Source organism: Callithrix jacchus, chromosome 11 (genome assembly GCF_049354715.1).
Source record: "Callithrix jacchus isolate 240 chromosome 11, calJac240_pri, whole genome shotgun sequence".
NCBI classification, from domain to species: Eukaryota; Metazoa; Chordata; class Mammalia; order Primates; family Cebidae; genus Callithrix; species Callithrix jacchus.
Window position 1 is genome coordinate 125749725 of NC_133512.1, and position 18925 is coordinate 125768649.

The following is an 18925-nucleotide window of genomic DNA, read 5'->3' on the forward strand; positions in this document are numbered from 1 at the left end:
CACTGTTTTCATCTATTTTTAAAAATCCGTTTGTAATTTCCCATGACACACCGTGCCTGTGTTCTTATGTAGATTTGGCTTTATCTCTGGAATTTCTGTTCACTGTTCCATTCATTTGACCTGTTTATCTCTGTTCCAGAAAGACACTATTTCAATTATTTTAAAATTGTTTTATAAAAGTAATTGTACTTTATGCCTCTGGTTGAGATTAAATCCCCTTTAATATTCTTCTTTCTGGAAAAAATAAAGTTTTCTCTGACTTTTGTTAAGATGACTTATCAAAAATAAGAAACATCCTTTATAGATATTAATTGACAGAGAACCTTAATACCACAAGATTTATACAAAAATATGCCATGTCTTTTTATGTATTGATTTTTATTAATGTATTATTTTATACCTATATTATCACAGATTTACATGAAGAAAACAGTTCTACTTTATAAATGGTTGTAAGCTGAAGTAATTTCATTGACATTGTGCATTTTATCTGGTTCAACTAAGAATATTTTAAATCCATAAGTTGAAGGTTAGCATAAAATTTGCCTATTCATGCATTTTCGTCTGCTTAAACAGAAGAAACAGGATGTAATTAGGCTCTCATTATCAAAAAACAGGTAATTTGTTATTTGCTTTTGCTGAGAGAATAGGCTATGACGTGCTAAATTTGAGGTTTTTAACTCTAAAAAGAAAAGGCCCCATTTTGCTGAATTGACAAATATGACCTCTATTTTTCACCAGATTATTTCATTATACCTGATGGGAATCAGAATTGTTTCCTTAATCTGCTAACATGCTAATAATAAATTGTAACCACAACTAAGAACTAGGGCAGGAACGATGTTTACTCTTCTACAGCTAGTTTTTGGTGCCCATTAAATACACCAGAAGCAGCACTGGAAGAGAGTTGAACCTATAGAGCAAAACTGAAAATCTAAACTTTTAATTTCTTTACATTTGGTCACCTGGTCAATATATGATTCATCCTCTGTGTTTTTAAATGAATTGGGTTGTATGAGTTTGGGGCACATGAATTTATATTTCAAAGATTTCCTTTTCCTAAATACTGGTAAAAAGGAATTGTAAACGTCATATCTTTTATATTGAAATGGACAAATCTTATGAAGTCTACATCTGTTAAATATATTTTAAAAACATTTTATCTTGACAGGTGTCTGACTGTGGCACATTTGCAGTGATTTACCAGTTGTGCTATACCCTCTCTTATATATGAATAGAAATTCTGCTTACTGCTGCTGATTATTTCCTTATTTAAGGCCATTGAATTTTACCTCATTTTCTTCCAGTTACACTCAAGAATGTTAAGTATGTAAACTGAATGCCCCTGCTGTTTCCAAGAGAGAAAGTTGGGTGGCATGTTGACCAGAGAAAGCAGGACCCAGCTGTCTCTGATCCTAGTTTCTCCCAGTCATCATGAGCCTGCTGTAAAGTGCCATGAACTTCAGCCTATTGACTAGGACTGATCTCTATCACATCGTTTCCCAGAGTGTGTTTGGTAGAACCCCGGTCCTTTACAAGCACATGCAATGGTCAAAGAAGTTGGAGGATGGTGCCTTGTATTTTGCCCCTCTTCGGGATTTACAGTGAAAGGCTCTGAAGTGCTGCCCTAAGGAAACCTCTTTTCCTATGTTAATCATGGTGTTTCTTGATTCTGTGAAGCCCATTTATAAAACAAGATAGAGAAAAACTTACATGTAAGAAAACTTATACTTGAGGGAATGTAGTTCTCTAATGATGCCTACCTTCCTCCCCGACTCTCATTAAAATAAGTTGTTCTTTGTTTATAAAGGATATAATGGCTTAAATGAGCAAGCTAAACTTGGCAATTGTATTTTTCCTTTTGGAGAGAATACTCTGACATGTTATGCCTAAGTGAAGGGTTTCAATATGAATGTCTTGGAGTAAGAAGGGATCTTATAAAGGTCACCTAAAGCAGCATTGGAGCCTGGGCAAGCTTTCCTTGTTCTCTATGAATACCTTTGCTTAACTCCCTACTGACTAAATGTGCCAGTACCCTTTGATTTCTCCATTTGAAATAGATTGAAACAAAATAGTCACAAGACAATGTCATGTTCTCAGAGTGTTCTCCCTCTAAATTCTGCATGATGTTCTTTAATTGGGATAGATGAAACAACAAAACAGTAAGTGTATTCCCGAAATCATTTGATACTTCAAGTATTTGAAGCTAATTGGTATTTTTTTTTTTAGTTTTCTCTTTTTCAGGTTTAATACACAGGCTCTTTTCACTTTTTATCATGTTGAGTTTCTAATTTGTTTCATCCTCCTGGCCATATTTCTTAGGCATTCTCTAGTTGATTATTGTCTCTCTTAAAATGAGTGCATCAAATCAAACACAGAGTTCCAGATGTGGTCTGGCCAGTACAAGGTACAATGCAGATGCTAGCTTACCATGTTGTAGAGATTACATTTCTTTGATTATTCATGCAGACTAGAATTGTATTAGCTTCCTTTAAACAGTCACATCACATTTTTGGCTTGTGAGTTTTTGGTCAAGTTAAATTCTCAGATCTTTTTATTTGATGTCGGGCTTTTTTTCTTTTTTCTATAAACCACTGTCAAATCAGGTCTTTCTCTTCATTCAGAACTGGACTTTGTTTAATCTAAATGAGGGCCTTTATTTTCATTTATCCTTGTTAAATTTAGTTTTGCTGATTTTAGGCCCACTTGGTCTTGATTCTGACATTTGTCCTGTGACGTTTCCATGATCTAGGCTTTGTACTCTCTCCAAAGTCATACTTATGTCTAAATATAAGTCATTGATAAAAGTGTTTACCAAGGGCAGTGTGCCACCCTGCTAGAAGCTTCCTCCAAAGGATGCATCTGTTAATCAGCTGCAGAAACTACTTTCAAACAGCTGCCAGTGTACCCTAACAGGATACCATCCAGTTGCTATTTCATTATTTTATTCATACAGATTATTTTCTGAGTCTATCAGATGCCCACTTGAAATTCATGGACTGTGCTAATTACAGTACCCTGATCTACTGCCTGAAAGCCTCTTCAAAAGCTGAAATAGTTGAGATGACGCTAACTTGGCTTTACTTATTTTCCTCTCCTGCCCACTAGTTCCCCTTTCTTTCCATACTGCTTTTTAATGCTTATAGGATCTTCTCGTCATCCCTTCAAAGATTTTGGTAGGAATTCACATTATTGGACCTAATTTCTAAAATTTTCCTTTTTTGAAAACTGGGATATTTTACTTTTAATGTATTAGCATCCCCCATTTTCAATGATGCTTCTAAAATAACTGACACTCCCTTGAAGATTACGTCAACAAGTTCCTTTACAATCTAAAAGTGTGGAGGCAGAGGTGGGTTCACAGGACTGGAGGCTTCAATTTACTTTAGAGCACGTATATGGACTTCTTGAGCTACTATTCCCTTTTTATGTGGATCAAAGAATGCTTGCCTCCCTGGAAGAAATAGTCATGCTTTAATCTGATGATACATCGTTTGCATGAAACAGTGGGTTCCTTTGTTATTCATGCTTAGTAGCAAAAGCTATTTCTGTGGCTTTTATTAATTTTATGAGTTTCATCATTCTGAGCACCACAGATCTTCCCTGGTAGTAGTATTAAAAATTCTGTCATTAGTAATGTGGTTTGTTTTGTAATTTTGCACACTTCCTTTCTTAAGTTTCAGCCCATCATAAAACATTCCTTATGGTAGCACTAATTTAGAAACTATGCTCCATTTTTTTTCTGGGAGTGTTAGCAATTATATAGTGAAAATTATCGAGTTTTTCTGTTGTTCTCAAAGAGTTGTGTTCCTTCATAGAAATGTGTAATCTGAACTTTCTATAATATGTGTTTTAAATCTAGGCCGGGTCACCATTTATGCCATATATCATTAGCATTTCTTATCCTTCAGCGCCCTAACGTAATATGGTGGTTTTCTTCCACAGTTTCTCACACTTCTCCTTCCCGGCTTGTTCTTCCCTGTTAATTAGAAATGAGCCCATAATATTGTCCTTGTTGCTTTCTGTGCTTCCAGGAAGGCAGCATTGGCTTGGTTTGATGGTGCAAGCGTAGGACTGTCAGATGTGCCTTCTTTCCCAGCAAGGATTGAGGCAGACTCCTGTGTCTAGTTTCTGCTTCCTCCCTTTTCTACTTTCGATTGCCTCAGCGCAGCGTTAGATTGTTTTATAGCCAGACTTGATACCTTTCTCTGTCTGTCCTGGTTTATTGCAGGATAATTTCTGTTCATTTTGAAGAAAAATCTTCACTAAAATAATTCATTTGACATAAATTTTTAACGACTCAGCAAGTTAAGACCATTAGTAAGGATTAAAATATATGTAACAAACTCAGGGTGCTCCTGTGTAGAATAAAAAGCTTCTATCTCTAACCTTCATGCTATAAACATCTGTTTGCTGCCCTGGCTTTTAAAAAAGGGGGGCATTTTGACACTTCATGTATATTCAATGTATTGTCCAAAATACTGGCTGTGTTACATGATTTTAAACTTTTGAAATACAAAGGTTTTCTTTACTTAAATAGAAGGTATCTAAAAATAATAATAAAATAATCCACCAAACTCTACATAGGCAGATCAGAAAGTGTTAGAAGTCATTGACAAAGTCATCTTGTTATAAAACTATAGTTAGATATAAAGAGGGCTATGTGTCAGGTATCCCCTAAATCAACCCCAGTTTTGATAGTTCTCCAGTAGGTCTCAGGGCTATGATTTGTTAAAGCAAAAATACACAAAGCAAAAGCAGCAAAGGGAAAAGTTCATGGGACAAAGTCTGTAGGGAACCAGGAGCCTTCTCCCAAGTGGAGTCAAACAGGGCATGCTCAATTCTTCCAGCAGCCAGTTAGGACAACACATGGGAAATGTCTACAAGGAAGCTTATTAGAGACTCATTGTCCAGGGATGGTATTAGGAGCTGATTGTGTAGGCACCCTCTGCCCAACCTATTGCAAAAACCAGACTCCCAGAGAAAAAAACAAGTGTTCAGCATAAATTTCATTGTTTTGCCCACTATTTAGACACAGTGAACCATTCTTACCAGTTTTGAAAATGATAGGAGCCCTCCCCAAATTCAAGTGGCCAGATGTCAGTCAAGGGTCAATCTTGCTATTAGGCCTTTCCAAGCTCAGGCCTGCTATGTTAATACGTGTCTGCACAGGATCTCAGTATCTTCTAATGGAAAAGCAAGAAGAAAGATTAATGGAGTCAAAACATAAAGCTCAGTCTAAGTTGCCCCCAGATCTCTGGCTAAATAAGCTTGGTTTATTCATACAGATCATAACGATCACTTTTGAAATTCAGAAGTACAAAAATAAGAATGCCTGACTGCCCTTCATTCTTGGATAAGATTTTCCTTTTTGCAGCAGGCTAGGCCTGCATTTGGATAACCTCTTACTATGCAGGGAGTTTTTCCTGTATAAAGCAATCTCTTACCATTTGTGAACTTCACATCCACTATTTCAGCTGTTTATGAGCAGCTCTAAAGGCCTGTGAGGTGTCAATTTATAATTTTTTGAGATGTAAATGTGAATGGAACCCCAAAGCCTCTCTGCAGGAGGCAGTCCACTTAGCTGACCACTGAGCCTACTGCCTTGTGCGCCGCACATTTCAATACTATTCTTGTTACAGCAGCAAAACTTATCACTAGCGCAGATGATGCAAGTGTAGATTCCTGTAGGTAGTTAGAAAGTAGAATATTTGGATAAGCTATGCAAGTGGAATTTGCCAGTCTTTTAGATCCATGGCATCCTAATAGCATTTGGAAACAAGAAAACAAGGTACAGGTGATAAATTTGTGGCATTTCCCTCTAGCACAAAAGTTGCATAACAGGTGAGCAAACAAGTGAAAAGTGATGGATAATTCATGTCAGGGTGGACACAGGAAACAAAGCTCACAGAGGAACTGTGGAGGGAAAGCCAGTGCAAATGCGCAGATTTCATGTGAAAGCCTCACAGTCTTCACAGAGACTGAGATTGGTTATTTTGCACAGTCATTTCACTTCTTTTTAGTTCACTTGGCTATAATGTACCACTTTATATAGGAGGTGACTCTGAAAAGCTAAATACTCCACAGGCTATGGCCTATTTTCTTGCTGATTCTAGTGAACTTCCTCCAGGTGGACAGCACTGCCCAGGCTGTGGTCGTCAGAACAGCTTCACTGCCTCTACGGATGTGGTTGGCATCAATCATGAAAGTTTAATGATATGTGTAGTTCTTTCCTGTTTCATGAAGCTTTAAAAAAAAATGAGTATCCCGTTTTCTTTAGTTAAATGAGAAGTTCTATGTAGTGTTTCTTTCACTAAGATATTAAAGGAGCTAACTGATACTAGCATGAGATATTCGAAAGAATAGTGTAGAATGATTAAGTGCTTTCCTCACTGACTTTCCTGCTTTCTGCAAATATAAAACTTACCTTGCCTCAGGTTTTAGCAGTACAGACCTCTCTAAGTGACCTATTAGAAATGTCTTTTTGGCAATATATAGGACTCAATGCCAAATATGTGCCCAAGTAGCCCTTAGTTAACTTTTTGTTCTTTTCTTTTTTTTGAGACGGAGTTTCGCTCTTGTTACCCAGGCTGGAGTGCAATGGTGCGATCTCGGCTCACCGCAACCTCCACCCCCTGGGTTCAGGCAATTCTCCTGCCTCAGCCTCCTGAGTAGCTGGGATTACAGGCACGCGCCACCATGCCCAGCTAATTTTTTGTATTTTTAGTAGAGACGGGGTTTCACCATGTTGACGAGGATGGTCTCGATCTCTTGACCTCGTGATCCACCCGCCTTGGCCTCCCAAAGTGCTAGGATTACAGGCTTGAGCCACCGCGCCTGGCCTCTTTTCTTTTCTTTTTTTTAGCTCTACAGCTAGCATTTATCTACTGAGTTTCTTTTTCCGTTAAAGGAGAGAGAGAAAATCATTGAACATGAGGATGTTCACTTACATAAAATTTTTTAGTAACATCTTTCAATTAGTAGTTTCTCTAGTGGTGGAGTTTTGCCACTGCTTCTCCTCCTGCGAGTAGGCATTTAGCTGCTGTGTGGTTAAAAGTTTCGTTTTTATTAAGTAACTACTTGGCAGTTATCACTGAAATATAATTTATATCCCTGTTCTCAAAATTCATTTTCTTTTAAATAAAACATAGTGTTAGAAACATACAGATTTTTGTCAGCATTTGCCTTTATTCCTTTCAAATGTAATTTACAGAGGATTTAGTGGAGATTCAATAATTTAATAAAAATATTGGTCACTTAAGACCTTGGGTTAGCCTGACTAGGCTTCTACTAACTGTGGTATCCCTTATTTATTTGATGAGTGTAATTTAACAAGTTAAATGAAGGTGAATTGTTGTTATTAAATAAAAACCTAACAGGTACTTGTTCTGTTATTTAAAGTCTCATTTTGCCTCATGTTACCTGTTAATATCCTAGTGAATCAGTGTTAGCATATAGTACTCTCTGTTTATTGTTGTATTCTTTCTCTCCCTCTTCAAGACTCAATGATGAGGCACGACGGCTCATTGCTGAATTGGGGAGCACATCCATTACTAATCTTGGTTTTAGAGACAACTGGGTCTTCTGTGGTGGGAAGGGCATTAAGACAAAAAGCCCTTTTGAACAGGTTAGTATCTTAGACTCTCAGAAATAACAAAAACAAATTGTGTGAAACCTTACATACATATTCCCATCCCAGCTATTTGAAAATTAGATCAAGCAAATAGTAATATGATCATATATTTGTCATAAATACTTGGTAATCAGTTATTTGAAAAAACCATCATACTTTTAAATTTCAAAACTTAAAAATTCTGCACGGGAATATTTTTTTCCTTCATGACAATGCAATGGAATAGGATTGCCTATCTTAGGCCTTTTAGGAAGCTTTAGTTATTAAAAATGTTAACTGAACTTTGGATTTTAGAATAAGTTAAGTTTGGAAATAATCTAGAACTTAGTAGAATGTAAATGTTAAGTTTTGACTAGCAAATAATCCTTTAAAAGTATCTGTAGTGTCTAATTCTTTCAGCTGTTATTTGAGGGTCTGCCATGTGTGTGATACAGCCTGAGGGTCACTCATTTAATATCTTGAACAGTAATTTATATGAACTCATTGTTGACTTGAGTATTACTGAAATGAGAATGTGAAAAATGTTACTGCAAATTAGTTCGTAAAGGTTTTTTTTAAACTGTATACTATTACTGTGTTCCAATAGCACATAAAGAACAATAAGGATACAAACAAATATGAAGGATGGCCTGAAGTTGTAGAAATGGAAGGATGCATCCCCCAGAAGCAAGATTAATGGCAATGTGGAGAGAGTTGAAGAAAGCGCACTTTCATTATTAATGGGAGAGCTATAAAGGGGAAAGCTATGTGTAAATATTTTAAGAGCATGCAGCCATCTTGGTGTGTGCATGAGTATTGTCTCTTTTGATATCAGGATTATTTATTGCTAACATATATAGATAGCATTGTAAATAGTCATCACAATGATCAAATCACTGAACCATGTCTCAGCACATTTCCTTAAAAGTACAATTTGAGACTGCTATGGTAATACATACTTTAATTCTAAAATCATACCCAATGTGTAACTGAACAGATTGTGAAAAATATATTGATATATGTACTAGTTGCTGTGAAAATGTCATGGAATAATACGGATTTTAGGGTGGGTACTTTATTTTCTATTACACCTCTATATATTGCCTTGTGATGACATTATCTTTTAAATTAAAAAGAGATTTGGCTAGTTGTGTGTACAGTGTTACAGTCCAACTCTCCTGATGTACCTCTTTTCATGGTCTTTTTCTTTCCTTCCCAAGAAACTGAGAAATGTTTAATATGAAAACATACATCGGATATGAGAAAAGCACAACAGAATTCTTTTTTAATGTACACAGTAAAAAAGGAAATATGTAAATGTAGATGGCATTTAGGACCACAACTTGCTGGATTTGTGTTAGCTGTGGGCATAACTTGATTTTGTATAAGCTATTTAGAGTAAGGCTGGAGGTGGTAGCTTCACAGAACTGGAGAACCAGGCCAAGTCCCCTCCCCCAGTCTAATTAGGTCATTCAGGACAGCTAAGTCAGTATATTTAGAGCAATACTAGCGTATGTTTTTAATTGTTATCAGCATTGACCAAGTGGTTTGGAAGGAGGCATGCTTGAATATCACAGCAATTTTGATTTGTAAACCAAGAAATTAATCCTGTGTTTATCTTACTTCATAATAGCAGTTATTGCCCGAAGCCATAGTGGCATATTTACAAAAGTTCTTATTACTGGGCGGACTGATAACATTTAAAAAATAATTATATTTGACCCCAAATGACTTTATACTCAATTCTACATAAAAATATAGAAGATCTAACTTTTTTGTTACCTTCAGATGTTCACTAAATAACTCAGTTTTTAAGCAGAATTTTTCAGAGCATTAAATATATGTTGTGTATGAAGTATCTCAAACTGGAACAAATTTAGTGGTTAAACTGCCATTCACAATATAAGGAGTATTTAAATTTTGAACCTGAATTTTAGGTAGGTTGGATAAAAAAACCTGAAAGCAGTATCTGTTACTTAGCTGTAAACCAACTTGGAAGCTATTTGGATATTTCTTGATTATTACTGAACTTTGGAGTACTGTTTCTTCCTTTAAATTGAATGTAATTCATGAATAAATGCACCTTATATGTCTAAACAATTTTTGTATACTTGGGATTTTTGGTGCTTATATGTTTAAATCACCTTCAGCATGTGTATTTTGACATTTAAAATACTTCCCCCCCAATTCTGTAAATTAAAAGAATAGTTATTTTACAGTTCCAGGGATTGTGAAATATTGCATTTTTAAAAAATAATGAAAATAAATACTTTTGGTTTTGCTTTGTGAATTTGTTTTGTATTATCTGGCAAAGTAATATACTTACAGAACTTCACAAAAACTCAACAAAAGGTTTTTCAGACATTTATTGTACTGCTTAACATGGAAAAATATATATTGCTTTGGTTAAAGACAGTAATATCCTTGATGTATCTTAACATGTAAGAAGTTAAGTAGCTAGATGGCAGGAAAAGCCCTTTTATTAAGACTAAAACGATGGCTTTTCCAGATCTATAAAATGTCAAAAGAAGACAAAGTTTGGTTGTGTAACTGGTGCAGTTTGCTTTTGTCTCAGTTCAATCTCGTGTAGGTTGTGCCAATTTAACTTTGAAAGCAATAATTTTATACTACATTTTCAATCTCTTTAAAATATGCTTTAGATGTGAAACTGCTTATTTAATGTTTAGAATTTTCTTTATTAAAATCAAATTAACATTGACATAGTATTTGAAATGGTGCTTAAGGGCTTATAAGTGGGTATTTTTTATTTGTAAACAATACTGTCCCAGAATAAGTTTATTGTAATGTGAATGTTAAACAAGAGAAAGCAGGAAAATAAGTGGTATTTGGGAAATTAAAGAAAAATTGAACCAAAATCTTTATAGTCCTGAATTTAATTGGATTAATGTAAAATTTATCATTGTTCTTTCTATATTGGACTTGTTTTTAAGTGAATCATCTATTTTATCATTTTATGACAGAAAAGCTCAGTTCATTTAGCCTGTATTGTACTTTATACTTTAAAATTTTACGTAAATCATAAATAACTTGACCAAAAAGTTATTTGGTCAACAAACTCTCCTTTAATTCAATGCAAAATGTGCCATGTTCAGTTAGTAGAGCAATTAAAAGTGGAAATTGATTTAGAATACTTTTTCAAGTGAATATGGGAGTGAGAAATGGTGTTGATCAGGGAGAAGAGTGCCACTTACACCTCTTTAATTATTTTAACCTCTTGTACAGCAATAAATCTATGTAAATTTAGAGCTATAGAATAAAGTAACAGATTGCACCTTTGCATTCCTCAAAGGATTATTCTTCTGTCTCTTTTCAGAATGAGTTTTCTACCATATACTTTATTTTTGATGATGCTATAACTAATTTATATTTATCTCAAAACTCCCTCAATTTAAGCCTTTTTTTTTTCTCTGCTTGCGCCTTACTGCGATCCCTTTTATTGAGTTTTCAGTCAAATCAAAGGCTAGTTGGAGTGAAAAGCAGGCCTGGCCAAGAAGTGTCAGTCATTTGTTGCTAGACAGCATGAAGAGAGCATCATAGGTTCGTTCAGGCAGTATGGCAAAAGCCCTCCATCAGAACCTTCCTCCTGGCCAGTGAGGGGGTAGAGACCTTGAGGGCAGCTATACTGGGGAAACACTTTGGACAGTTGGATGTCTCTTCTGGGAGTGGTCAGAAAGGAAAAGGGACTGGGAAGTTCTCAGGTTAAAACAGAAGAAATATTTCTCTTGGGCTTGCCCTATGGCAGTTTATAAGCATACTTAACATTGGGAAGACAGTCTTCTCAGTACAGCTAGTTCACAGGTACAACTTGTTGCCATTACTAACCTCACCATTCAGCTCTGCATCAGTTATGCCAACCATTGGGGTGCATTTAATGTTGAAAGAACAAGCTGAGGCTATATTGATAAAAGATATTCCCTTTTGTCAGGGAAAATTATAACCTGCAAACTTGTGATATTCCATATTGTCAGCCCATATTTCTTTCACTTGATAAGCAAAGAGAAAAGGGGCTGTAAAACCTTTAAAGAAGAGAAAATTCTTTAGTGGGCAGTGTGGTATAGTGGTTAAGAGTGCAGATTGGGGGTGGAGCCAAGATGGCTGAATAGGAGCAGCTCCGGAGTGCAGTTGCCAGCAAGAACAGTGCAGAGGGTGAGTACTCACAGCATTTCCAAACAAATTTTCACTGCCTACAGACCAGGAGATTCCCGGGCTGAAAAGCTCCACGAGTTTTCAGCATGGAGGTTTCAGCCAGTGCTGGGTTGGCACACAGAAACTCACACAAGTCTGGGTGGCCATTTCAACTGGCACCTGGAATGCCAGAGAGAGCCTCCCATTCGACTGAAAGTGGGGGGCTGAAACAGGGAGCCAGGTGATCTGGCTCGGCGGGTACTGCCCCCACAAAACAAGCATTCTGAAATGCTTTGGATTGAGAGTTTCACAACAAGTGTAATTGGACCCAAGACAGTCCAGCTCGGTGCAGGGAAAAGCAACCCCACAACTGAGGCAGTTCGCCACTACCGAGGCAGTTCACAGAGCAGCTGGGAAAAGCCTGCGGCAGCTCAGCAACACCTCTGCTGGCAGACTGTGACTAGACTACTCCTTGTGGGGCAGGGCTTCTATGAAAAAAGGCAGCAGCATGACAGGAACTTATAAATAAAGCTGACCCTCCTAGGACAGAGCACCTGGGAAAAGAGGCGGTTATGAGTTCAGCTGCAGCAGACTTAAAGGTACCTGCCCAGCAGCTCTGCACAGAACAACGGGGCTCCCAGCACAGCACTTGAGCTCCTATAAGGGACAGACTCTCTCCTCAAGCAACTCCCTGACACCTGTATACCCAAAGAGACACCTTATAAAGGAGAGCTCAGGCCAACAACAGGCAGGTACCCTTCTGGGACAAGGATAACAGAGGAAGAAACCACAGCAACCCTTACTGTTCTGCAGCCCCCATGGGTGATCCCCAAGTCAGTGGGGTCTGGAGTGGACCTCCAACAGTCCTCCAACAGAGGGGCCTGACTGTTAGAAGTAAAACTAGGAAGCAGAAAGAAATAGCTTCAACATCAACAAAAAGGAGGTCCACTCAGAGACCTCATCCAAAAGTCACCAACTACAAAGACCACAGGTAGATAAAACCACTAAGATGAGAATAAACCAGTGCAAAAAGGATGAAAACACCAAAAACAAGAACGCCTCTCCTCCTACAAGGGATCACAGTTCCTCACAGCTAGGGATCAAAGATGGATGGAGAATGAATCTGATGAATTGATAGAAACAGGCTTCAGAAGGTAGGTAATAACAAACTTGTCAGAGCTAAAAGAACATGTGCTAACCCAATGCAAAGAAACTAAGAACCTAGAAAAAAAGGTTAGTGAGATGATAACTAGAATAAACAGTTTAGAGAAGAATATAAATTACATGATAGAGCTGAAAAACAGCACGAGAACTTCGTGAAGCATACAAAAGTTTCAATAGCCAAATCAACCAAGCAGAAGAAAGGATATCAGAGATTGAAGATCAACCCGATGAAATAAAATGAGAAGGCAAGATTAGAGAAAAAAGAGTAAAAAGAAATGAATAAAGCCTCCAAGAAATATGGGATTATGTGAAAAGACCTAATCTATGTTTGGTAGGTGTACCTAAATGTAATGGAGAGAATGAATCCAAGCTGGAAAACACTCTTCAGGATATTATCCAGGAGAACTTCCCCAACCTAGCAAGGCAGGCCCATATTCAAGTCCTGGAAATACAGAGAACACCATAAAGATATTCCTCAAGAAGAGCAACCCCAAGGCACATAATCTTCAGATTCACCAGGATTGAAAAGAAGGAGAAATGCTAAGGGCAGCAAGAGAGAAAGGTCGGGTTACCCACAAAGGGAAGTCCATCAGAATCACAGTGGATATCAGCAGAAACCCTGCAAGCCAGAAGAGAATAGGGGCAAATATTCAATGTCCTTAAAGAAAAGAACTTTCGGCCGGGCGCGGTGGCTCAAGCCTGTAATCCCAGCACTTTGGGAGGCTGAGGCAGGTGGATCATGAGGTCAAGATATCGAGACCATCCTGGTCAGCATGGTGAAACCCCGTCTCTACTAAAGATACAAAAAAAAATTAGCCGGGCATGGTGGCGCGTGCCTGTAGTCCCAGCTACTCGGGAGGCTGAGGCAGGAGAATTGTCTGAACCCAGGAGGCGGAGGTTGCAGTGAGCCGAGGTCGTGCCATTGCACTCCAGCCTGGGTAACGAGCGAAACTCTGTCTCAAAAAAAAAGAAAAGAACTTTCAACCTAGAATTTCATAGCCAGCCAAAGTAAGCTTTATAAGCGAAGGAGAAAGAAAATCCTTTATGGACAAATAATTGCTGAGAGATTTTGTCAGCACCAGGCTTGCCTTACAAGAGCTCCTGAAAGAAGCACTAAACAGGGAAAGGAAAAACAGCCACTCCAAATATGTACCAAATGGTAAAGACCATTGACACAATGAAGAAAGTGTGTCAATTAATGGTCAAAACATCCAGTTAGCATCAAAATGGCAAGATCAAAACAATATTAACCTTAAATGTAAATGGACTAAATGCCCCAATCAAAAGACACAGATTGGCAAATTGGATAAAACATCAAAACCCATTGGTGTGCTGTATTCAGGAAACCCATCTTACGTGCAAGGACACACATAGGCTAAAAATAAAGGGATGGAAGAAGATTTATCAAGCAAATGGAGAGTAAAAAAAAAAAAGGAGTTGCAACCCTAGTCTCTGATAAAATGGACTTTAAATCAACAAAGATCAAAAAAGACAAGGGCATTACCTAATGGTAAAAGGATCAATGCATCAAGAACTAACAATCCTAAATATATACACATGCAATACAGGAGCACCCAAGTACATAAAGCAAGTTCTTAACAACCTACAAAGAGACATAGACTCCCACACAATAATTGTGGGAGACTTTAACACTCCACTGTCAATATTAGAAGATCAATGAGACAGAAAATTAACAAGGATATCCGAAACTTGAACTCAGATCTGGACCAAGCAGACCTAATGGACATCTACAGAAATTTCCACCCCAAATCCACAGTATATACATTCTTCTCAGCACTGTGTGGCACCTACTCTAATAAAACTGACCACATAATTGGAAGTAAATCACTCCTCAGCAAATGCAAAAGAACAGAAATCATAAACAATCTCTCAGACCACAATGCAATCAAATTAGAACTCAGAATTGTGAAACTAACTCAGAACTGTACACTTTCATGGAAACTGAACAACTGGCTCCTGAATGTCGACTGGATAAACAATTAAATGAAGGTGGAAATAAAGATGTTCTTTGAAACCAATGAGAATGAAGACAAAATATACCAGAATCTCTGGGACACATTTAAAGCAGTGTCTAGAGGGAAATTTATAGCAATAAATACCCACATGAGAAGAGATGAAAAATCTAAAATTGACACCCTATCATCAAAATTGAAAGAGCTAAAGAAGCAAGATAAAAAAAAAAAACTCAAAAGCTAGCAGAAAAAAAAGAAAGAACTAAGATTAGAGCAGAACTGAAGGAGATAGAGACAGAAAAAAATCCTTCAAAAAATCAATAAATCCAGGAGCTGCTTTTTTGAAAAGATCAACAAAATAGACAGACTGCTAGCCAGATTAATGAAAAAGAAAAGAGAGAAGAATCAAATAGATGAAATAAAAAATGATAAAGGGGTTATCACCACTGATTCTACAGAAATACAAACTACAATAAGAGACTACTACGAACAACTCTATGCACATAAACCACTAAACCTGGAAGAAATGGATAAAATCCTGGACACTTGCACCCTCCCAAGACTAAACCAGGAAGAAGTTGAAATCTTGAAGAGACCAATAACAAGGGCTGAAGTTGAGGCAGCAATTAATAGATTAGCAATCAAAGAAAGTCCAGGTCCAGATGGGTTCACAGCTGAATTCTACCATACATATAAAGAGGAGCTTTTCTTTATAAATAGTTTCCTTCTGAAACTATTCCAAACAATACAAAAAGAGGGAATCCTTCCCAAATCATTTTGTGAGACAAACATCATCCTGATACCAAAACCTGGCAGAGACTCAACAAAAAATGAAAACTTCATGCCAATGTCCATCATGAACATAGATGCAAAAATCTTCACTAAAATACTGGCAAACGGATTGCAACAGCACATCAAAAAGCTTATCCATCATGATCAAGTAGGCTTCATTCTGGGGAAGCAAGGCTGGTTCAACATACACAAGTCTATAAACGTAATCCACATAAACAGAACCAAAGACAAAAACCACATGATTATCTCAATTGACGCAGAGAAGGCCTTTGACAAAATTCAGCAGCCCTTTATGCTAAAAACTCTCAATAAACTAGGTATTGATGGAACATATCTCAAAATAATAAAAGCTATTACAACAAACCTACAGCCAATATCATACTGAATGGGCAAAAACTGGAAGCATTCCCTTTGAAATCAGGCACTAGACAAGGATGCACTCTCTCACCACTCCTATTCAATATAGTATTGGAAGTTCTAGCCAGAGCAATCAGGAAAGAAAAAAAAATAAAGGGTACTCAATTAGGAAAAGAGGAAGTCAAATTGTCTCTATTTGCAGATGACATGATTGTATAATTGGAAGACCCTATCATCTCAGCCCAAAATCTCCTGAAACTGATAAGCAACTTCAGCAGTTTCAGGATACAAAATCAATGTGCAGAAATCACAAACATTTCTATACATCAATAACAGACTAACAGAGAGCCAAATCATGAGCATTTCTCCCCATGTCATTCCTCCCCAACCCCTGCTCTCCCTTCCTTGGCCCCCCACAACCGACACCAGTGTTTGATGCTCCCCTCCCTGTGTCCATGTGTTCTCATTGTTCAACACCCGTCTGTGAGTGAGAACATACAGTGTTTGATTTCCTGTTCTTGTGTCAGTTTGCTGAGAATGATTTCCAGATTCATCCATGTCCCTACAAAGGACATGAACTTATCGTTTCTTATGGCTGTATAGTATTCCATGGTGTATATGTACCACATTTTCCTTGTCCAGTCTATCATCGATGGGCATTTGGGTTGGTTCCAGGTCATTACTATTGTAAAAAGTGCCACTGTGAACATACGTGTGCATGTGTCTTTATAATAGAATGATTTCTAATCCTTTGGTTATATACCCAGTAATGGGATTGCTGGGTCAAATGGAATTTCTATTTCTAGGTCCTTGAGGAATCGCCACACTGTCTTCCACAATGGTTGAACTAGAGTACACTCCCACCAGCAGTGTAAAATTGTTCCTATTTCTCCATATCCTCTCCAGCATCTGTTGTCTCCAGATTTTTAAATGATCGCCATTCTAACTGGCATGAGGTGGTATCTCAGTGTGGTTTTGATTTGCATTTCTCTAATAATCAGTGATAAAGAGCATCATACCCAGCCAGAAGGGAACCATTAAATGACTTGAGCAGTAAGTTCCCATGATGAATCACAGGAGAGGATTAATCTCGTCACCTGAGATTCTCCTTGACCTCCAAACCTCTAACTTTCATGTACTACTTACCTTTTCACTTATTACACATTGACACCAACTCCCCTTCATACGTAGAATTCAGGCTTTTATGTATCTCCAGGTAGCTAGCATTTTAAATGGTTATATATATTTTTATTTTTATTTCTTATTACACTTTTAAGTTCTGGGTACATGTGCAGATTGTGCAGGTTTTTTACATAGGTATACACATGCCGTGGTGGTTTGCTGCACCCATCCCCCCGTCATCTACATTAGGTATTTCTCCTAATGCTATCCCTCCCCAATCTCCTCATCCCCTGCTATCCCTTCCCTAGCCCCCTCCACCCCCTGACATGCCCCGGTATGTGATGTTTCCCTTCCTGTGTCCATGTGTTCTCATTGTTCAACACCTACTTATAAGTGAAAACGTGCAGTGTTTGGTTTTCTGTTCTTATGGATGAAGCTGGAAACCATCATTCTCAGCAAATGGTTATATTTACCTCCAGGTTTCTCTGTTATCTTCAGGTGGATTGCATTTTAAATGGTTATACTTGCTTGCTGGTCTGGCCTTTAGTGGAAAGTCTGTGACAGGCCAACGAGGCTGGGAGCTCTTGCTGCTCTCTTCCTGTGGTAGCAGGTGGTTGATGAGCCTCACTGCAGAGTGCGGACCTTGATTTCTGCTCCTAATAACCTCACCACTCCAATTCCTGCTGCAAGGCAGGATGGCATACTGATTATGGTGGGGAAGATGCTGGGGCTTAGCTGGCACCCTCTGACACAGAACAAACTCAACAGTGAGGCCAATGACTTCCGCACCAAAGTGTAGCCTCCTGTATCACCAGTGGAATAAGATGGCTGATTTGGATATCTACCTGTCGAAAAGAATTGATCTGTTTTCCATAAGTATATCCCTCAAAGCAGAGGAGACTAATGCTTACGCTTGGGAATCTTGTCTTTTAGCTAAAAGCCTAGTGTGAGCCTGTGAAGTTCTCTGTAAAACTTCATATGAATTTTGCATTTTGTTTTATTATATACAGATGTTTGTATTAACATGGAAATCTCTTAAATTATTTTAAGTTTCAACTCCAAAAACTATTTAGCCTGTGTATGCTCTGTATTTTTGAAGGCTGGTTACAGAAGTACTATGTGCTCTATTTGGCAAGAACAGAAAGGAACCCCAAGGAGAAGGTATTGAGTCGAAGCTCTGAGAAGAGGAGAAATTTAAAAGCAAATGATGGTAGGATTATTGTTAGAAATATGTTGGGTTAGTGGAGAAGGCAGTATTCCCTGAGAGTTGTGGTTTGCAGTGGGTGGAAGTGGGAGAGTCAATTGGTGAGAATTTCCTTAGGTATGAAGAATGAGCAAGAACTGGGCCTTAAGTCCTGCCTCCTCCTTACCTGAGGACTGTAGCCTGCCCCAAATGGCTTCTAGTTCGCCCTTCAGGAAAGGACCTGAGATTTAAGGTAAATGTGCTCATCTTTAGAATTCTGTAGAAATCTGAAGCTTTTGGCCAAGAATGAGATTGACAGCTAATTCTTGTGGAACTGTTAAAAGACCTTACAAAAGGGTGTTAAAATTCTAGTATGGAAATACTCTGGATTCGGTTCCCTGTGGTTTTAAAGCACTGGGTGTGAAGGATATGGGCACAGTTACAGGAATTGTGACAAGTGAAATTTTGAATCATTCCTGTGTTTAGTCAACAAATTTTAAAGTACAGTTTCTTAAAAAATGATGAACTGGGCATTTGGGGAAAGCAAAACAACTTCAAGCTGGTGATGGAAATAAT

At 37.8% G+C, this 18925-nt stretch overlaps 1 protein-coding gene across 25 annotated transcripts in view; it reads left to right on the top strand.

Moving 5' to 3' along the window:
- The window catches only part of FAM3C (FAM3 metabolism regulating signaling molecule C), a 48101-nt gene extending 38199 nt beyond the window's left edge, over window positions 1-9902 (top strand). For all 25 annotated transcript variants that reach the window (XM_078343896.1, XM_078343900.1, XM_078343906.1 and 22 more), the window contains 2 exons: window positions 7501-7627; window positions 8220-9902. In XM_078343896.1, the coding sequence (XP_078200022.1) occupies window positions 7501-7627; window positions 8220-8309 (217 nt within the window). In that variant the 3' untranslated portion in view covers window positions 8310-9902. The remainder of the gene's footprint in view (window positions 1-7500; window positions 7628-8219) is intronic.
- The last annotated feature ends 9023 nt before the right edge of the window (window positions 9903-18925 follow it).